Here is a 21,292-nt window from a genome sequence, read left to right as displayed (position 1 = left end):
CCTATTTTACGACACCCATGACGACTTTTGTGTCAAAGTGACAGTCAGCAATGTCAGATTCCAAATTGGTCATTAATTTTGGAATCAGCACCCCTTAAAACCTATTTTACGACACCCATGACGACTTTTGTGTCAGAGTGACAGTCAGCAATGTCAGATTGAACATTGGTCATTAATTTTGGAATCAGCACTTCCTAAAACCTATTTTACGACACCCATGACGACTTTTGTGTCAAAGTGACAGTCAGCAATGTCAGATTCCACATTGTTCATTAATTTTGGAATCAGCACCCCTAAAACCTATTTTACGACACCCATGACGACTTTTGTGTCAAAGTGACAGTCAGCAATGTCAGATTCCACATTGGTCACTAATTTTGGAATCAGCACCCCCTAAAACCTATTTTACGACACCCATGACGACTTTTGTGTCAAAGTGACAGTCAGAAATGTCAGATTGAACATTGGTCATTAATTTTGGAATCAGCACCCCCTAAAACCTATTTTACGACACCCATGACGACTTTTGTGTCAGAGTGACAGTCAGCAATGTCAGATTGAACATTGGTCATTAATTTTGGAATCAGCACCCCCTAAAACATATTTTACGACACCCATGACGACTTTTGTGTCAAAGTGACAGTCGGCAATGTCAGATTCCACATTGGTCATTAATTTTGGAATCAGCACCCCCTAAAACCTATTTTACGACACCTATGATGACTTTTGTGTCAAAGTGACAGTCATCTGAGGTACTACATATTCGTAATCTGAAAGTAATCAAGTCAATAATTTCAGTTATTTTGAATCGACTATGATTCCGAATTATTGGTAATAGTAATGATTGTATAGATGATTAGTGATTCCTTTACATGTAATGGTAATTTACCGTTTGACTTGATTACATTACAAGTAATCTGACACCCAGTAGTGTCAGATTTCAAAGTAAAATCAAGTAATCGTGTAATCCGGAATCGATTACGATTTCCCCATCTCTGGGTTTAGTTATATGGTTCATTGGTACTGGTGACCACCATCTGGCTCCATCATCAGACCCTGAGTACCACCTCTTGTCAAAGGTCTTGTTGAGACGAACCCAACGAGCCTAAACACGAAGTCGTTTACTTACATGGTTCACTGGTACTGGTGACCACCTTCTGGCTCCATCATCAGATCCCGAGTACCATCTTGATGTGTCTTATCATCTTGACCGTATTGTAATTTTCACATTTTTATCATCACAACGTTGTAATACTTTAACATTCAAACATAACAAAGTATTACAAAAGCAAATATTTACGGGTCTAGGATCAAATTCGTTGGTCGCTGTTTACACACACACAATGCGAGGATAGCCCGTGTATAAACAAGGCGTCCGACCCACACAACGATAAATATTCTCGACGTTTGCGATGAAAACTCGGAGAGCGAAGCGACATACGTCTCACCTCCTCGAGCTCCGGCGCGGCACTGAAATCGCAGGCGTCCGTCGCCGGTAAAATAGCGACAGGAAGGCTAGTTTTCAAAAAATTGGCAAAAAATCATGATAAAATATTATAACGACAAATGGATAACAGCAGTTTAAGCACATTGTGCAGATTATTTATATACTAAAATAACTTCGATAACATGTAGATTTTCGGAGAAATGATCACTTGTTTCGATGTATTTTCAAGACAAAATCGAGTTCGTTTTACTTTCAATTTCTCAATTTCAAAGGATTAAATGATAAATATTGTTTAATGGGCCTTAAGTACAAGATATTTGGAACTTAAATTTACCTCATTTATGAGAGTGATCTTATCAAATTGTACATAATAAGAGCTCCGAATTCTGTGCTTCACGCGGTTTTTCCTAAACGAGCATCAGAAAAACAATCATTACTAATTGAAAAAGCTTTTTTTTTCATATGTTTTTTATTTAACCGACAGTTAATAAGATGTTCTAACTGAAACAAGTACTTTCACTGTCTTTTAGTATGAGTAAAGTGTACAATTTTGTCGATAAATATTGTGCATTTTACAATATATCGCCTTTTTTTGTCATAGCGCTCTTAAGTAGCTTCAATGGCTGACATAGTCTCATGTTATCAATCCTAGCCAAAATTTAAGGAAGTTTTTGGAAAAACAAAGAAAATATCAAATGTTATTCTGAATTATACCCACCCACTTTGCCTACTTTAGTAGGCACACAGGAAAAAGCTTGGGTTAGATAAATACCTTCAGTTTGTACCTGAAAATGTTCCTCCGAGACAAGCAGTCATATCTAAAGCAGATGAAAGCCATACACACTAATACATTGCATTTCATTCGTATTTTAATTACTGTATGATCATTGATCAAATTTGTCCAGAGCCAAAAGTACTAATATTTATATTTGTCGGGTCCCCGTCTGGGTTCCCATTATTATCGATTTCATCCATTTTTGGCACACAACTATTTTTCGATAAAAACCGAAACGAATTCCAAAATAAAACTTGGTAACGTTGGATAAGATTTTTATAATTAGATTCCAATTCAAACAATACGAAAATCAACTGTGATTACTTAGATGTAAGCGGATTAGAATTTAAGTAGACACAATTTTATTCTAAGAAACGCGGTGCGTTCGTCACAGAGCTAGCTTAGCGTGCACTCGCCACGATCGTCACGACCCGAATGTCGTTGCCGTCGTCATCCGGGACGACCACGTGGAGGGGACCATTCGACGGTTGGCCTACCTGACACTTCCCCTTTTTTCCGGTTTGCCAACCTAACGAATTACCAGCGCTAGCTCTGTATCGACCACACCCAAGCTTACCGCTTGGCGTTTCTAGCGGTCACCGGTAGATGGCGATAAAATCAATTGGCAAGAAATCAATGCAGGTTAACATAGATGGCGCTGCTCTGCTCAGAGAGTAATTAATTGACCCTTAAATCTAGTACGAGTTGCGATACTAGCTAACTCGTCGACACGGCCATCTTGACATCTCACACGTCCTCGTGTGACGTACCTGAAAAAGAAAACAAACTTTCAACAGCAAGCACTCTACGTCTCGGCCAACCTGACCATTTTTAGAGTGATTTGATGTAAAATAAAATGGCCGTATCCCCGAGAACCCATCAAAATAACATTGGGACATGTAAAACAGATAATAACTAAGACACATAAACAATCTACAGTTGCTTCCATATGGTAACTCTGGGACAACTCTTGGGGACGTCTATTGGTTATCTCTATTTGACTGCCAATAAATTATCCCTTAGAGCGACCGATCATAACAAAAAAATACACCTGGACAATCCTTACAGGCGACCGATGGTTGCTCTTGCTGACAACCCCGTGGACAACCCATAAGGACGACCGACATTCGCCTCCATCCGGCTTCTCCTGGACAATCTCTATAGGCGACCGATGGGTTACCTCTTGGCAACCCCATGGACAACCCATAAAGACGACCGATATTCGCCTCCATCCGGCTTTTCCTGGACAACCCCTAGAGGCGACCGATGGTCATCGACATAACCTCATGGACAACCTCCAAGGGCGACCGATAATAACAACCAGCTAATATTTAATATCCAATAAATAATTACACTTACATTAGCTATACCAACATAAATACAAGTTCAATTCAGTTCTAAAGACAAAGAATCTGTTTGTGCATCGGAATCGTCAATATTTGTGTAGTAGAGTTTACGTCAGTCTGCCCTATACCAGTCATAGTCACAACGTCATGAAGTCGTTTCCCGCTAAACTTGCATGCAACAGATTCTTTGACTAGTGAACATTCAGCTCCAGAGTCATAACAGAATGAAAAGTGCTCACCGGATAGTCGCATGAGTGCAGTTGGGTTAGCAACGACGCATAAGTCCACTCGTTTCTTCTTGGCGGCTGTCGGCTCGGTGCTGCTCTCCCCTGGTGCACTCCTCTTCGGACAGCTGCTTGCGTAGTGGCCCTGCTCGCGGCACGAGAAGCAAGTGATTGGCCTCTCTGCAGTTGGATCCTTCCTGATAGCGTCAATCTTCAGTCGGTTTTCTTCTTTTCTTTTTGAAAAACACTGATTTGACTTGTGTCCTAATTTTCCACAAAAGTAGCACTTAATGTTTGTGTTGACTCCAGCTATTTGACTCTTCTTAGGCTCAGGCTCATCGTCGTCATTACTCGATGAAGATTTCCGTTTCAAAAACGAGACTGCCTTAAGCTCCTGTTGTAGTTGATTTCGGGTCTTGATATCCGTTGTAAATGACAACCGTTGAACACGTGGCTCAAAACGTGATAAGTGATTCAAAACAGTAGCGATGGCTATTTGCTCGGTAGTAAGTCCTTTCCATCTCGACATAAGTGACGACATTAAACCGGATGCGTAGGAAGCGAGGCATTCTTTTTCGTCTGGTTTCTTCGAATTCAGATTAATTAAGAAAGCAGCTGCTGTTTCACATGAGTCATACCTTGTAATAAAAAGTTCTTTGAAGTCGCTCCATTTCATTCCTGGGAAGGCGACGGTGGCAAGCCAGGTGGACGCTTGCTTCTTAAGCGCTCGACTCAGTGCCATCATTAAAGGTGTTCCTTGGCATTGTGGATCATCGATGCACATGTCGGCGGTGGATACCCAGGCTCGTGCGTCGACATCTGGTTTGTCAGGATCAAATTCTGGCAGACGAATTTCCTTTGATGTTGACTGTTGCGGCTTGTTCAAAGTTTCCAATAGAGCTAAGAAATTCCGATTCTGCTGTTCCATCAATAGCCGCCACTTTTGATCACCACTTCGTCTTGCCGGCAGGCGCGGAGATTGCGGGCGATTGGATCCCACCACTTCGGATGTCGGGTCCCCGTCTGGGTTCCCATTATTATCGATTTCATCCATTTTTGGCACACAACTATTTTTCGATAAAAACCGAAACGAATTCCAAAATAAAACTTGGTAACGTTGGATAAGATTTTTATAATTAGATTCCAATTCAAACAATACGAAAATCAACTGTGATTACTTAGATGTAAGCGGATTAGAATTTAAGTAGACACAATTTTATTCTAAGAAACGCGGTGCGTTCGTCACAGAGCTAGCTTAGCGTGCACTCGCCACGATCGTCACGACCCGAATGTCGTTGCCGTCGTCATCCGGGACGACCACGTGGAGGGGACCATTCGACGGTTGGCCTACCTGACACTTCCCCTTTTTCCGGTTTGCCAACCTAACGAATTACCAGCGCTAGCTCTGTATCGACCACACCCAAGCTTATGTTAAGTTTAAGGGTAGAGAAATTATGATAGAAAGTTTATTTTTTTATGTCTGTGTATGAAGAATTTTGTCCAGTACTGTATCTTGTTAGTATAGTTGCCAGTTTAGGCGACATACTGCGACATACTATGATAAATAAAAATAGCTTCGAACTTTGCCCTGTGTAGGTCTTTGTGATGCGAAAATAATAAGATTAGTTATTGATAAGATAATTATTCGAATAATACCTAATAGTTCAATGTATACGGGTTATTCCATATTAAGTGTTGCAACCTTTGAAAAAAAAAAACGCATGAAGGGATTCCCCTATAAACATAACAGTGCTAACACTCGACTGCAGCGCACCAAGTGACCAAGGTCATCCACATACATACCTACTATTCTGTAAGTGAGAGCGAGAAAGAGTTATTTTTTTCTCGCTCTTGAGTTTCAAGATTGGATGCGGTACCATCGTGTGCTATTGACAAGTTTTTATTTGACCCTGAAAGAAATTAAAAAGTGGCAACATTGTAGTCTCGTTTTCTTGCCAAGTGCTGTTCACAGCAAAATGAACTTTATTTTCACTTCAACAGGTTTAATATTACATGTCGAGGCCGACAGAGTTTGTTATCTGATAGTGTTTTTGTGTACTTTCCAAAGTTTCACAGTAATTAACAAATTATGAAAATATTTGACTTAAATAACCATTGTTCGTCATTAGGTTATTATTATAATTTTTAAATAAATATTCGAGGCGCCCGATGTTCTAAATACCTACATATTAATTTAAATTAACGTTTATTTAAATGTAGGGCCCTTTTTATGAGGTAGTTAGGCGGGGGTTCAAGGCACGAAGGTCAAACAATTTTTGCTACAAAACTGAAAGAAAAATTAGGAAAATATTAAAAGTTACAATTTCTATTATTTTTTGCCCACATGAAAATATAAAATATTCAACTTTCTCATTTGTTTTAAAAGTATCAAAAGAGCCTTTATCAGTTAGTGCGGTGAAAATGTAGCTACGTAACTTCATTTTAGTTCTATTTAATGAGTTCTCACTTGTTCACGAGTTCCTGTGACTAAGTACATGATATGATAACAGAGGGATATTGTAAATGTTGGAATAAATGAATAAAGACACCCATCAGTGTAGGTTGACCCGTCGGACGCGACGATACAAAAGCATATACAAATACAAATAAACAAATTAGTGATAAAAAAATTGTGGAAGCGGACTTCGGCTGCCTTATGAGGAGCTGTCGATATGGGTAAGTTGCCTTTTTTTTAATTCTTTCTTTTTTTAATATGAGGATTTAAGGAGATAATTAATAAGGGGGTCCCGTTTTCGAGAATCCAAATTCAACTAGGAATTAATTTTATTTGCAACTTAAAGCGAATTATTTTTGATGATCCAACATTCAACAAAGAATTAATTTTATTTGCAACTTAAAGCGAATTATTTTTGTTATGATTGTGACCCACACACAATAAACAAAGATTACAAAGAACGGTTAATACTTTGACATGATGATAAGAGTTCTACGCGTCAGTTTAAAAATAAAAAAACACAACAATGAAAAACCTACACTTACCTGTTAGTTTCATTTGGTTTCATCGAAAAAGTTAATAGTTATTTAAAGAGTGCGTAGCAGCAGCAACAGCCTCCTTCGTGCATTAGAAGGGTGCCTTAACTGCCCTGTCACTGAATACTGGGTGGCAGTAGTGACGGGCAGGAATAAATAAATTTCTGCGCAATTGTGTTGTTAGTTGTTAAGTGTACATAGTCTTAGTTTTAGTTTTCTTTAGCTAGTTTGTAGTTATACTAACATAGTCGGTAAAGATTTTTGTGTAATTGTATCTACTAACCTATTATGGACCGTACACTGGTCTGAAATAAAGCATTTTGTTTTTTTTTTATTTTACAGTACATATGACGCTATTTTTGTGAACTAGTGGGCAAATAGTATTATACTTTTCACATCTCCTATTCGGAAAGGAAACATTCCTTCCCCGTTAAGAGGGATCAAAGTGACACTTTTCTTCCCTCACCTGCTAGGAGACACTTTTCAGTTTTGGACACAATTATTTTCCATATTTTTGGATAAATAATATTTTGGAACATAATAATTTCCTCATAAATGATGTGAAAAACAGGATTTAAGTAGGTATGTGTCACAACGCTGTCACAAATGTTTTTTTCATCACATTTGCTGTTTAAAGGTATCATTGCATCTACGTGTACTGAAGCATAATGTACTATTTTATTCCCTTGGGAATAATGGATTTAAAACCGAAATAAATTACACATATGAAAGAAAAAGTGACCAAGTCCTCTGGTGCCTGAGGCTGGAAACGAACCAGCGTACTTTCCAATCGCGACCAGAGCACTTGGTCACTTTTTCTTTCATATGTGTCATTTATTTCGGTTTTAATTTATATACATACATAGTAGTGTGACTACTTTAAGACAGCACAAGGTGAAATATTTTCAATAGATTATAATTTAACTTCTGTTCATTAGAATAATGGATTTAGTTTTAAAAACCGGCCAAGTGCGAGTCGGACTCGCCCACCGAGGGTTCCGTACCAACTTTCTTTCAAACTACCTAGTTAAAATAATCTCATGTTTTCATATAACTCTAGTGACTCGACTAGAAGACAAAAGTATGGGTACTAAATGAGCATAGCGCCATATGTATAGCGCCATCTCTGGGTGAATTCGCTAACTAATTTGCGCGACCTGTATAGTATATGTTGGTTTTTCAAGGGTAATTCTTTATAATGTTAACCGATTTAAACAGTTTTTACTTTATTGGAAAGAAGATGGTTTAGGTAACATCTCGTATTAATTTGAAGAACGATATACATCCGCAAGGGTGGGTAAATTGAAAGTAAAAGTCTGAAAAGTTTTTTGTCAATTAAAAAAAAAAAGTTTTCAAGATATTGGGTTGGTAAGAAAGTAATGAGCGATCGATTGAATTCCACATAAAATTTTTGAGAGAGTTCTAGAATCTTCTATGGTCGAAAGTATATAAAGGGCGAGTCGCACAGTTTCTCGTCAGTCATTCACTAGCTGTCGCCGAGCTAATATAAGGAAGAAAATGGACGAATTAAAAGTGCATGTAAGGCATTGCTTACTATATGAATTTCAGTCTGGCCATTCAGCCGTCGAAGCAGTGCGTAATATATGTCAGCGTGTTGCTCCTGAAGTTGTGTCTGAGGCCACGGCGAAACGATGGTTCCTGCGGTTTCGTAGTGGCGACTTTTCATTATCAGATCAACCTAAGTCTGGTCGACCGGTGAAGATTAAGACCAAATTAAAAACCTTAATTGAAGGAGATCCGAGGCTAATGAGTCGTACTCTTGCTACCGAGTTAGGCTGCTCTCATGTCACCATAGAAACACATTTACACGAGTTGGGAAAAAACTACAAATACAGTGTTTGGATACCGCACGGACTTGATAGAGATCAACTAAACCGCCGTGCCGATATCTGCATACAACTTCTGTCTTTTCGCCGCACATTGAACTGGTTGGACCATCTTATCACTGGAGATGAAAAATGGGTCTTATATATAAATCACACACGCAAACGTCAGTGGCTAGCTCCAAACGAAAAAGGAATAGAGGCACCAAAAACAGAGCCTCACCCGAAAAAAGTTATGCTGTCCGTTTGGTGGGATATTCATGGTATTATTCACTGGGAACTCCTACCAAGTGGAATGACTGTTACCGCATCAGTATACTGTAATCAGCTTGAAAATTTAAACCAAAAAATCTGTCAGAATCGTCCACAGCATGCTAAAGTTTTTTTCTTACACGACAATGCTCGCCCACACATTGCAAAAGTGACTCGGCTAAAGCTATTGGAGCTAGGTTGGAAAGTGATACCTCATCCACCGTACTCTCCAGACTTGGCACCTACGGATTACGCATTGTTCAGATCGCTAAGCATGCCTTGAATGAAAAAAAGTTCGATGATCAAGCCCACCTACGGTAGTACATAGCTGAGTTTTTTGAATCTAAACCTAAGAACTTCTTCGCCGATGCTATTCATTCTTTACCAGAACGATGGACACAAGTAGTAGATAATGAAGGCCGTTATATTTTTGATAAATGATTAAAATAATAAATTAAATAAAAATTACAATATTGGTTATGATTCGCTCATTACTTTCTTACCAACCCAATATAAAGCAGTTTATATTTTTTCCCCTCACTAGCTCGGAAACACGCGTTTTGTCCTTTAATACCAGCGGGTAAAAACGCATTTTATCCACTAGTGGGTAAAGTAATTTGACCTTGAATAAAGTCAAATTAACTACTTTAAAATTGATAAAAGTAGGTGAATCTAGTAATAAAGATGATTTGCCACATGTGGAACTACTGGAAGCAGTGATAAACGCATTTTTTGCGTTGTAGTTTCCTCGTTATAGTGAGGGGAAAAGTTTTGTGTTACACTCGGGTGCAAATGTATTTTACTTCTCGTGTGTTAAAAAACTCGCAAGTTCAGGATTCTATTCTCGAAATCGCTTCGCTCGTGGTTCAACTATAGAATCTTTCACTTGCTCGTTTTTCAATTCCACACTCGGCGTTAAAATACAACTTTGCCCCTTGTATAACAAATAACTATTCCTGTAATATTTAGCATAAAACCAATATTTCGTAAAATTTTCATAATTTTTCGTTGGTAAACTTCGGAGATAAGGGGGGAGGGGCGGGGACAGTATTTTTTTTACATTTTCCTTCAAAATTATTTTTTTCTCCACTACAAAAAAATTGTAAAAAATAGTTTATTTACGTTCAATTTGCGCTCTTTCTAACGATACCCCACTTGACCTGGTAACTTGAAATTTACAGTTTGCCCCCCTTTCATGTTGGCCATTTTCTACCATTAAAATTAATAAATAAAAAAAAATATACTTTCTATTTGTAGAGGTTTACAATGTTCACAACTATTCCAAATTTCAAGTTGATAGCATTAGTAGTTCTCGAGATATTTAGGAATGTGACAGACGGACAGACAGACGGACAGAGTCGCACCATAAGGGTTCCCGCTTGTACCTTTTTGGTACGGAACCCTAAAAATTAATACAATCCGTACAATACTTCGGGCAAAGGATGTTTCAATCTGCCAAGGATTTTTATTGCACAACCAAAATTTGACTATTAAGCTATAAAAGATATTATACAGTATGAAAAGTGCATTTTATTTATCTTTTACAATTATTTCAGTGTGTTTCGCATTTATTTAGTAAATTTAACTCAGATAAATTGTTATAATTTACAATCTGACAATATGCTCTCTACTCGCGCTTGACCGCTTGCGTACGCGAGGCACCCACCGTTGCTTAGCAAGTTTAGCAACGGATAGTACAACAGATCAAAATATTTAAATGAATGAAAAATAAGTAAAATTTTAGTTCAATCAAGTTCAATTATATGATTTATATGCTTTTTTGAACATTGCATTTAATTTATATGCAGTATTTTCGTGTTTGTTTTCGTTCAAAAAGTGTTTGTTATCAAAAACAATGGATTTAATATGAATAATCTGATGTAGATCAAGATACACTACTGGTCGCAACGCCGCCGGTTGAAGGTTTTGCCTTATAACTGTTTCCTCTGTATTTTTCTCTCAAATGTGATGAAAAACATTGTGTGTAACTCAGGAGGTAAGGACATTAAAAACTTGTGTCTATTATTCACTCCTGCCTGCGGCAGTCGTGAATAATAACACGCGTCTTTAATGTCCTCCTTACCTCCCTTGTTGCACAATGTACTATTTTTTAACTACGGATTAAACACTATGCTTATAGATGAAAAACTTAAGAAAGTCATCTGGTTGTATGTGTTAGTGACGTGTTCGAATAGAGAACACATATTTAAAATTAATAACACAAACAAAACGCCTATTCGAACACGTCACTCACACATGCAACAGGTGACTTTCTTAAGTTTTTCACCTACACTTCTACTTATTTCTCTATAGGGAAAGTGCTTATTATACTTAGTAGAAGTTTAGTAGTTACATACCTATATGTAGGTGTGATAAAATTTATTTTCAGTTATTCGTTTATTGTAGGTGTCCCCTAATATTTTAATATTTTTAATTCCAGGTTATAAAGCTCAGAGGATAATCTTGCTGGCATTATTTGCCGTAATAAGTCAAGTGGATAGCGGTTGCGAGCTGCTCAATTTGGGAGGACAACCATGTAAAGGCGAATTGACTTGCACAGATGACTTCGGCTCCGCTATCGCCTACGTAAGGGACTGGTCTTGCAGACGACATGAAAACTACGACGACTACTACAACGGTACCGAAGACATGTTACCTATATAATTAGAACCGATGAAGACTACAATCTATACGTCAAAGCAGAAAATATCGACGGCACAAGTTCATACGACGCCTACGGCGTTGTCAATGAACTCAGGGACCATATCCTGACTTTATCGATCACCAACGGAAAAATGAATTCCGTCCCATCAGCCGTTTATAACGCACGTAAAGCGACAAAGATCGATCTGTCTAGTAATACAATAGAATCCTTAAAATTGGAAGCTTTTACAAAAATTAGCGGTCTACAATCGCTTAACTTGTCTTGTAATCAGATATCAGACTTAGAAGTTGGTGAAAGAACGCCCGGCTCCGGATTCAGCACGGTGCAGACAATAGATTTGAGCTACAACGCTATCTCATCCATCCCCAATAACTACTTCAGACAGTTTCCGGATCTACTCCATTTAGATCTATCTCATAATTACATCAAAAGTTTCGATATACTAACTTTCGAAGGCATAACCCAGCTCCAAAGATTATACGTTTCGGATAATGAAATAACTAAATTGGGTGTAGTTTTTGCAAGATTTGAATTTATGAAGGAGTTGGTTTTAGATCACAACTATTTGACATCAATTGAGGAAAGCAATTTTGACAAAATGACCAAATTAGAAAAACTTAATATAAGTTCTAATATTTTAGCTAGTATTGGAGATACATCATTTGACCATTTAGTTGAATTGAAGGAGTTGGATTTGAGCAATAACACAATAAATACAATCACAAAGAATATATTTCAGAACAACACTAACTTACAATCATTAGATATATCATCAAATAGGATTTCTAAAATCGAACCCGGAGCATTTGAAGGAAAGCGTATTGAGGATTTTAAAGTCCACAATAATCCAATTACTGGTGCTTTGATCAAAAACACCTTTCAAGGCATTTGTGTCGACAAACTAGACTTGAGCAGCGCTAATGTTACTGAGCTAGGTCCGGAATTATTTGAGGGGCAATTTCAATCTTTAAATTTCAGTCGAAATTCTATATCCAAAATTCATAAATCAAGCTTTTCCAAACTTGAATCCTTGACAGAACTGGACCTCTCTTTTAACCATTTACAAGACATAGAATTTGACACTTCTAATCTAAACAATCTCTCCTTCTTCTATCTCAATAATAATAACATTAAGACAGTTACAAAGGATACGTTTAAATCTCTAACTTCATTGAAAGTTGTCGATTTATCTAATAACGCAATTGAAAATATTGAGATACTATCTTTCCAAAATTTAAAGCAGCTCGAAACGTTGAATTTAAATAATAATCCTCTCTTTGATGTTATCCCACCACAAATGTTCAGTGGACTAACTTTAACCACAGAGCTTGATTTTACTAATTCCAAAATAAAAACAATTCAAAATAACGCTTTCAATGGAATGGAGTCCTTGAAAACGTTTAATTCTACGAACAGTAAGATATCAGTGCTAGAAGTTAATACATTCAATGGCACTGGATCAATTGAAATTTTAGATCTATCTTACAACCAAATACAATCTTTTTCTATAAATAACGGGGATATACAACTTGTAAAAGAATTATATTTACAATACAATAAACTTCAAAATGTGACCGATCAAACGTTTTCAGGACTGAACAATTTAAGTTCATTAACTTTGAAGGGAAATGATCTAGTTGACATTGAGAATGGGGCTTTTCGAGATTTAAATAATCTCCTAAAACTTGACTTATCTGGTAACAAAGACTTAGTGTTTAATTCATCAATATTTTCGAATTTGAAATCACTTTCTGTAGTCCTACTTGCTCATGTGACGTCAAGATTTAGTTTTGATAATGTTATAAATACTACAATCACAAACTTGGATTTGTCTTTTTGCGATATATCAGATATCAATGCAGTTAAAGTTTACCAGATTACGACTCTCGAACGGTTGAATTTAGCTTCAAATAAGATAAGAACAGTTGACAAAACCTCGTTCCAAAACTTACGTGATCTTTCATGGATCGATCTCAGTAATAATAAGCTTTACAGTATCCAACCAGGGTCTTTCAGCGATAATGAAGACCTGAGCATCCTAAATTTAACTAATAACTTCTTATCTTCGCTAAAGTTTGGTGTCTTCGATGGTCTAGTGAATTTAAACACTCTTGACTTGTCAAGTAACACTTTGCATAGTTTTAGCGCGAACATATTTCACAACACACCTCTTTTGCGAGTAGTTCATCTTGACAATAATCTAATAGACGATGTGGATTTCGTAGAGTTTACTAAAGCAAATATTAGAGAACTTTACATAGGGGGCAACCCTGTATCTTGTAGTAGATTAACTGAATGGAAAAAGGATAACGATGTCCCCATCGATGTCCACATACTGCGAATTAATGCGAAAAATAAAATATACAATAGAGAGAATGTTGATGGTATAACTTGTAAAAGTAAGAGTCAAATTACCAATTTTGATCAGAACAATAGTAACGACTCTGCTCTTGCAGCTATGTTGTCTAACTCTTTGGAAGAGTTTAGAGTGACAGTTGAAAGGTTTTTGAACCGTAACGATTCTAAAATAGATACTGACTCAGTAGGCCTCCAGAAAGTGTCTGCTTCAATCGAACAGTTTCTGGAAGTATTCAACAAAAGTGAAACTAAAAATAACGCTTTCCTTGAAAAACTAATGAATATCAATAATAACACTAACAGGGTTTTAGAAAACATGCAGGAATATATAAAACTTCGTAATGTTGTAGCAGTCAATTCTCAAACTGAAAAGTCGTCAGTAAGCAATGATGAAATAGAGAGAACAATAATTGCAATGTTATCTAAAGAAAAGCAATCTATGAAAACTGAAATGAAGAATATGTTTGATGATTGGAAATCGAATAACGCTGTAAATAGTAAATTGGAAGCTCCGTCTGGTGACGGTGGTTCGAGTGATTTGAGATCTGCATTATATTTCATAGCAACGTGCCTTGTGGTACTCCTTGGTCTACTAGTTTTAAGTTTGTTATATGCATTCTTTAAGTTACGAAATAAACATGCCTATAGTAATCATTTGTCGCACAGCAGACAACCAATATCCAATGTGATGGAAATGGAATAATTTCAAAACACAAATTGTCGAGTTGTGTCTATTTTTGATGTGATTGTGATGTGATGTAACTACTTTAAGAGAAAGCAAATTAAAATGTTTTCATATGCTATACAATCTGTTTTGCTACTAGACCTATTTATTGGGTTGGCACAAAAGTAATGAGACACTTGGTTTACGTTTTATATTTTTTATTATTATTACAATACAAAAAGCTTAGTCGATGATGTAATCACCATTAGCATCTATGACTTCTTGCCAACGATCCGGCAAAGTTTGGATGCCTTTCGCCCAGAACTCTGATGGCTGTGCCACGAAAAAGTTGTTCAACTCCACCTGTACATCATGGAAATCATTGAATTGTTTACCCCGCAAATATCGTTTCAGGGCTCTAAACAAATGAAAGTCTGATGGTGCGAGGCCTGGAAAATAAGGTGGGTGGGGTATCGTCTCCCAGCCCAAGTTCTGCAGCTGTTAGCGAACGGTAGATGAGACATGAGGTCGAGCGTTATCATGTAGTAAAATTACAGTGGCTCGTCTTCGTCGTTTTTTCTTGATAGCAGAAGATAGTTCGGTGAGCTGTGTTGAATATTTGTTAGCGTTTACAGTTTCATTGTGTAATAGTTCATGAAACAGCATGCCTTGCGAGTCCCAGAAACAACAAAGCAAAACTTTTAAGCGGTTCTTTTGACTCAGCTTCGGTTGAGTTGGTGGCGTTTCTTCTCGAGGCAGCCAAAAAGCACGACGTGTATCGTTCTCATAATAAATCCATGATTCATCTCCCGTAACCAGATCAGTCTCTTTATTTCGGGGTCGCAGCAAAAGTGATTGACAGAAGGCGACACGGACTGCACGACTGGCGTCGGTAAGGATGTGCGGTACCCATCGAGCCAAAACTTTTCGATACCCAAGCTCATGCACATGGTATTCCACAGCGTGGTAACTGCAGTTAAGTGCTTCCGCTAATTCATGAGTAGTAGCATCAGGATTCGACTGTAGTTCGCGGCGTAAATCGTCATCATTGAATGCAGGTGGTCGCCCTGAGCGTGACTGACTTTCAAGGCTCCTGTCTCCTGATTTAAAACTGTCAAACCATCTGGACACCGTGGCATGGCTTGTACTTCCAACGCCCAATGCAGGGTTGATATTGTCAGCCGCAGCCCGCGCACTGTGGCCTAACAAGTACTCGTATAAGTAAAGTGTTCGAACTTGTCGCTCGTCCATTTTATTTCAATCTAACTAAACCAATCACGAGGGCGGCTTTATTACCCTCACATTAGAAGTACCTAGAATGTTCTACAACATACTAGAATATTATCGAAAACAATTAACTTAAGAAAGGAAATGTATAGAGTTTTGTAGAGTGTGTCATTACTTTTGTGCCAACCCAATATTTACTTGACTCGTATCCATCATATTAAAGTTTGTATTTCAACGCGGGAATATACTAAATATACATAGGTAAGTACCATTTTTTCAGTATACATCCACTTGTATCGTAATGTACTGAATATATTGATATCGTATAAACCTAACGCCATTTAATGAACACCTTAGTTTATTAGTTATTTGTTATACAAGGGAGCAAAGTTGTATTTTAACTGAGTCTGGAATTGCAACACGAACTAGCGAATGGATTTTAGGGTAGAACTAAGAGCGAGCGAATGGAGTCTATGGTAAAAATAGAATCCTGAGCGTAGAGAGTGTTGCAATACACACGAGTTAAAATAACTTTGCATCCCGTGTGTAACACATAACTTTTCACCTCACTAAAACACGCAATAAAAACTACTGGAACATAATAATTGCACAGAAATAAGTCAATTTGCGTTTATTACAATTTCCACGAAGCACCGACCGACACCACAAAAGTTTCAAAAAGAATCAAGAAGAAAAATCTATTTGGGTGCGTTCAGTTTCACGCGTTTTGAGATTGCAATGTTACTTAAGGTGCGTTCTGAATAAGTAGGTACAATGGAAGAGTCAAAAATACAATTTCTTGTACGATTTCAAGTGTCTTATGGTAAAATCATGTTATAAAATTGTTTGAATTTTATGTTTTTAGTCGGATATAAGTAATTCGATATGAAATTATTTTTACGTTCGCATCACATGATTTGTTAAGACAATTTAAGCACAGGGACAAAATTGTCCTGTCTGGGAGATGCCTTTACCAGAAATTATATTTCAAAAAGTAACTAATGACACGTTCGGATTTCAAATATTCTTTGCACTCTTGTGGGTAAATGCGATTTTGCTATCTGTTTTTAAAGAATAAAAAAGTCTTTTCCGAGCTATAGAGGTGAAAAATAATTTCCCTTTCGTTGCAGATTGTGTTAGCCAGGATACTTAAAGATTAAAGGCCTTTAATATGTGGTTTAAGGTGTTTAAAAAAAAAACCTTATAGCAAAAAAATGGCCTACGTGCCGAACTAGGTAATATGCTATGCAGACATTAAACGTCGATACGAACTCTAGGTGCCTACATTATCCAAAAGTTTCATCCTTGAGAAAATGAGGAAGGTCTGGCGGCTTTGGGCTCTTAGTCCATTACGGCGAGGTGGGTTATTGAATTCTGAAAGAAGCGAATAAAGTTAGGAACACACTACGCGGACGTCCGTCGTAAATCGACCGCGGACGGGAATCTGGACAATGGAAATACACGTAGCCGTGCAAACTATCGGTCGACGGACGCGGACGTGGCCTTGAGCGCACGGACGTCCGATCGAAATCTGGCTCTCTGGATGTTCAGTTTTGTTCCGTGCACACTGATAGGTCGCGGTCGCGGTCGTTTCACGACGGACGTCCGCGTAGTATGTTCTTAGCTTTAGAAGAAAATGGCTTTTAATAGCTTTAGCTTAAGTTAGCTTATCCTAGTCAGCGTTCCAGCGGTACCGGCATAGGGAAAATTAAATAAGTTTGTGGGAGATGCATTTCCTAATCAAATGGTGCTCTCACATTGGCTGTTACAACATTGTGTGACAAGGGCTGTGTTCCTGTCACACAATGTTATAAATTATAACATTTACAACAGCCAATGTGGGACCACCATAACCAAAGCGGACAGAAAAAACAACAATAAAACCCTTAAAACCCAACAATACAACCCTTTTAATTTACAACTCAGCTGGTAACCAACTGACAGAAGGTTCATGACGTCACACAGCACCGCAGCGCTATACAGGCAACTCGGCGAGGCGAGCGCGCGCAAATGTGACGAGCCGTCTGCTAGTCGCCATTTTGGATTCTCACTTTCACAACAAACAAAAGGGGAATGAGAGCGCGAGCTAAAATTAAGGTTATTAGAATTTAGAATAAGTAGAATAATACGATACTAAGTGATGTCGTGGACAATCGAAAGTGACATAAAACTCATTAATCTAGTTAAGAAATATGATATGTTTTACAATCCTAAAAGCAATGACTACAGAAATGTTACGTTGAAAGTTGATGTGTGGAAAAGAATTGGGAACATACTGGACAGAACACGTAAGTTTTATACATAGTCCATTTTATTATATATTCAAATATTCCGAAGATACAGCGTGAATATGATTATAGGTAGTTAAAATTGGGTCAGCACTTGTTATTTACCTACCATAGATAAGAAACGAAAAGGTTTGAGGTGATGACCGGCACGAGTGACAATAAGTAAAAGTGTTGCCGTTTTTTAAAAGATGGCGCTGTAATCAATTTGAACCTTTTACGTAAAGTTAGGGAATTTCAAGAAATGATTTTTTTGTAGTATTAAAGTATTGTTAGTTTTAAATTTAATGACTATTAAAATAACTTTGCTTAAAACGATATTGTTCTATTTATATATAAAGTATTTCAAAGCGTACAAGTCAAAATAAAAAATATAAGTACATACAATCTAAATAAATTGTTGCTAGTTGACTACGGAACCCTAAAAGTGTGTACACTCATAAAAAATCATTAGAAATTAAAAAAAGACAATATTGTAGTATCGTCCCGTTTTCTTATACACATTGATTAGAAGGGGAAAACACTATTAATAATAATATTTTTCATTGAAACCATGGTATTCATACAGTTGTTAAAAATAAAGTTACTGTAGTTATTTTTGGACCCTGATGAGGGCATAGTATGTATTTTAGTACTTCTTAGTCTTCTTACTCATGAGTTAAAACTAAATTTTACATAATAAAATCAACAATTGTTGCATTTTATTCAAATAGCATAAATAAACTCTGATTCTGCATAATAACGTTTATCCAGTAAGAATGTTTTAATTAATCTTCAATAAAACATGGTTTTCTAAATTGTTTTGTTTTAGAAAATTTATTAATAATAATATCAGAAAACTTAATGTCGCTTTTATGTTACTGCTTCGTTTACTATCTAACGGAATAAAGAAGCCAGATTTGTCATAGTAGCATCGAAAATGTGTATTTGAACTTTTTTTATTATTTTACAGATGAAGACTGTTGCAGAAGGTGGGGTTACGTGAGAAGCCAATATGTTAGACGAAGAGGAAAACCAGTCCCAAAAAGATGTTCTGATGTCATCAAAAATGGCTTAAAACGAGCAAAGCTACTCACATTCTTAGATGAATATCGTGGAGATTATTATAACAATGATAGTAGCACTGATCAGAGCGTCACTGAACCTGCGTCTAGCGAAGTTAGCTATGAAAATTTTGATGACTTTGAGGATGATGAAGACGATATTGTTGAAGTAAAACACGAAAAACATGACATTGTCGACTTAGATGATGATAATTATTATAAAGAAACAGAAGAAAGTAAAAACGTTGAGCCCATACCAAGTATAGAAAGCTCGAAGAAAGAAACGAATGTTGACAGTTTTGATGCGACGGACCATTTTTTTGCATCAATGGCGAAAATTGCGAAGAAACTGCCCAGACGGGATCAAATTATGCTGCGAATGCAAATAGCGACGATGGTTGGAAATGCCGAGTTGAAGCAAATGGAAAACGAGCGAAGCTGAATGTTTTTACCTCTTTCGTGACTGTGGAATAATGAAGAGGGCAAGATGTCGTTTCTTTGTAATCCTTTTCTTCCAATTCCTGTGAATTAATAAATTGTTTTATGGAGTTACAAGCACCTAGGTGGTTAATAATGTTAATATAATTAAATCATTGCTTGAACAATTATTGTTGGAACACTATTTAGTTAGGGAAGGCAGAGAATTGGAGGTTGCAGTCAAAAGAGGCATTCATTAAAATCTAAATGATCGATCTGGTAACGATAGCAGAAAATCGTTAGGTATATGAACTATGAAGGCAGCATACGACCGATCATTGTGGAAACCCTCTTGGAGGCTTTATCTAGTATACGTTTTACGGTTCATATCATGAAGTGTTGCTAATCTCTGGCCTCCCACGCTTTTAATACTAGTAAGAATATCTCCAATAAAATTAGAATCATTATTAAATGGAGTAGAGGTGCTCTAATGTTGTTTATAATTTTTTCTACTACAATTGATTCCAATTTGATTGGCATTTTCTCATGGTAGGTCGCTAGAACATAAATCTGCTTAGCAATACCAAAGAGGATAGAGTATTAAAGAGAGTTACTGTCAAAGTAAAATGTGTAATCACAGTGCATAGACTGCCATCTCTCGACACAGGCTTAAAACTTTTGAAGCTCAGTTTTGACAATTTGGCCCATATTCTTAGCTTGATATGTTTTATTACTTGACAGAAGTTGAGTTATGCGAGCCGGCTACTAACTTATTATTTCTACCCACATTGTGACAAAAGAAATGTTTGTTTAACTTAGATTATTTTAATAGGTTACTACATTGTCTGCACGTTAATTGTAAACTGTAAAAGAAATATTCCTTAATAATTAAGTAATTTTTGTAAACCTACCTACTTTAAATGCACGTTAGTCTATAAGTGATAAAAAAATGTATTCTCAAGTAAGTGAATTTTGTAAATTCTTTTTGGGAATAAAGATCTTAAACCGTAAACCGTATATGTTTTAAAATGACAAATATTAATATTAGCGTCATCTAGCCGAGCGTACCCCAAAGGTGTATCGCCATCTAGCTCACCGTACCTTTTTCTGTATGGGTTTGGGGTACGTTTTTTTCTTAGACTTTATCTGTCTATACGAAGTTATATAGGTCTTTGGCAATACCGATTTTATCACTTACCTAACATAAGTTGTAAGCGTTTTTTAACATTTTTGGTATGGATATACCTACCTTGCATAAACTTCCGCCTGGTAATGTACAAAAGTGTTTATTTAAATAAAATAGACAATGGATTTTTATTTTGAAAACTTGGATACAATGGATGAGATATTTATAAGTTTTAACTAGATGGGTTACCTATTATTTTTTGCACCTACTAGATTTTTTAAAATTCATTTGTATTTAAAAAAAGATAAGGTAGGGAAAGGCGACTCAGTAAATCTGTGTAAGAATGTCTTACTTATATATTGTTTTAATAGTTATCGTGTTGCAGCTTTAAACGGCCTCAAAAAGTGAAGTGAATCTACTATTTTATGCTGCTTTTCACCGCGGAGGATTCCTTGTAGTTAAAGAGCGTTAATGTCCTTTCCATGATTCCATCTGAGATTCCAGCAGAAATTCTTATAAAGAGATATTTATTGTACCTGTTGTATGACGACTTAAATGGACGCCACATATGCTGTACAGATTAGGGAACAGGGGAACAAACACTAACTTCGACAACAAACAAAATCTA

General features: G+C 36.8%; 2 protein-coding genes across 9 annotated transcripts; one reads left to right on the top strand and one right to left on the bottom strand.

Moving 5' to 3' along the window:
• Window positions 1-2,384: 2,384 nt before the first annotated feature.
• LOC125235029 lies at window positions 2,385-5,185 on the bottom strand. Of its 2 annotated transcripts, none has more exons than XR_007178038.1 (2): window positions 3,289-5,185; window positions 2,385-2,992 (listed from the first exon to the last, which is right to left on the bottom strand). XR_007178038.1 is itself a non-coding variant. In XM_048141491.1 (2 exons), exons 1-2 carry the CDS (start codon window positions 4,844-4,846, stop codon window positions 2,970-2,972), a joined length of 1,062 nt encoding a protein of 353 aa, XP_047997448.1. In that variant the 5' UTR covers window positions 4,847-5,185; the 3' UTR covers window positions 2,385-2,969. The 2 variants fall into 2 exon arrangements, 1 of the variants encoding a protein (XP_047997448.1); XM_048141491.1 differs by having other exon boundaries at window positions 3,808-5,185.
• Window positions 5,186-6,241: 1,056 nt separating this feature from the next.
• Window positions 6,242-20,550, top strand: LOC125235026 (protein artichoke-like). Of its 7 annotated transcripts, none has more exons than XM_048141486.1 (2): window positions 6,242-6,468; window positions 11,320-11,677. In XM_048141486.1, the coding sequence occupies exons 1-2, from the start codon at window positions 6,465-6,467 to the stop codon at window positions 11,541-11,543; spliced, it is 228 nt and encodes a 75-aa protein (XP_047997443.1). In that variant the 5' UTR covers window positions 6,242-6,464; the 3' UTR covers window positions 11,544-11,677. The 7 variants fall into 7 exon arrangements, with proteins under 7 accessions (XP_047997443.1, XP_047997437.1, XP_047997442.1 ...); XM_048141480.1 differs by having other exon boundaries at window positions 6,249-6,468; window positions 11,320-14,705; XM_048141485.1 differs by lacking the exon at window positions 11,320-11,677 and adding an exon at window positions 19,031-20,550 and having other exon boundaries at window positions 6,276-6,468.
• The last annotated feature ends 742 nt before the right edge of the window (window positions 20,551-21,292 follow it).

The sequence above is a fragment of the Leguminivora glycinivorella genome, chromosome 16 (genome assembly GCF_023078275.1).
Source record: "Leguminivora glycinivorella isolate SPB_JAAS2020 chromosome 16, LegGlyc_1.1, whole genome shotgun sequence".
In the NCBI taxonomy this organism is placed as follows: domain Eukaryota; kingdom Metazoa; phylum Arthropoda; class Insecta; order Lepidoptera; family Tortricidae; genus Leguminivora; species Leguminivora glycinivorella.
The sequence above is the reverse complement of the archived record's forward strand: the minus strand, read 5'-3'. Positions and strand labels throughout refer to the sequence as shown.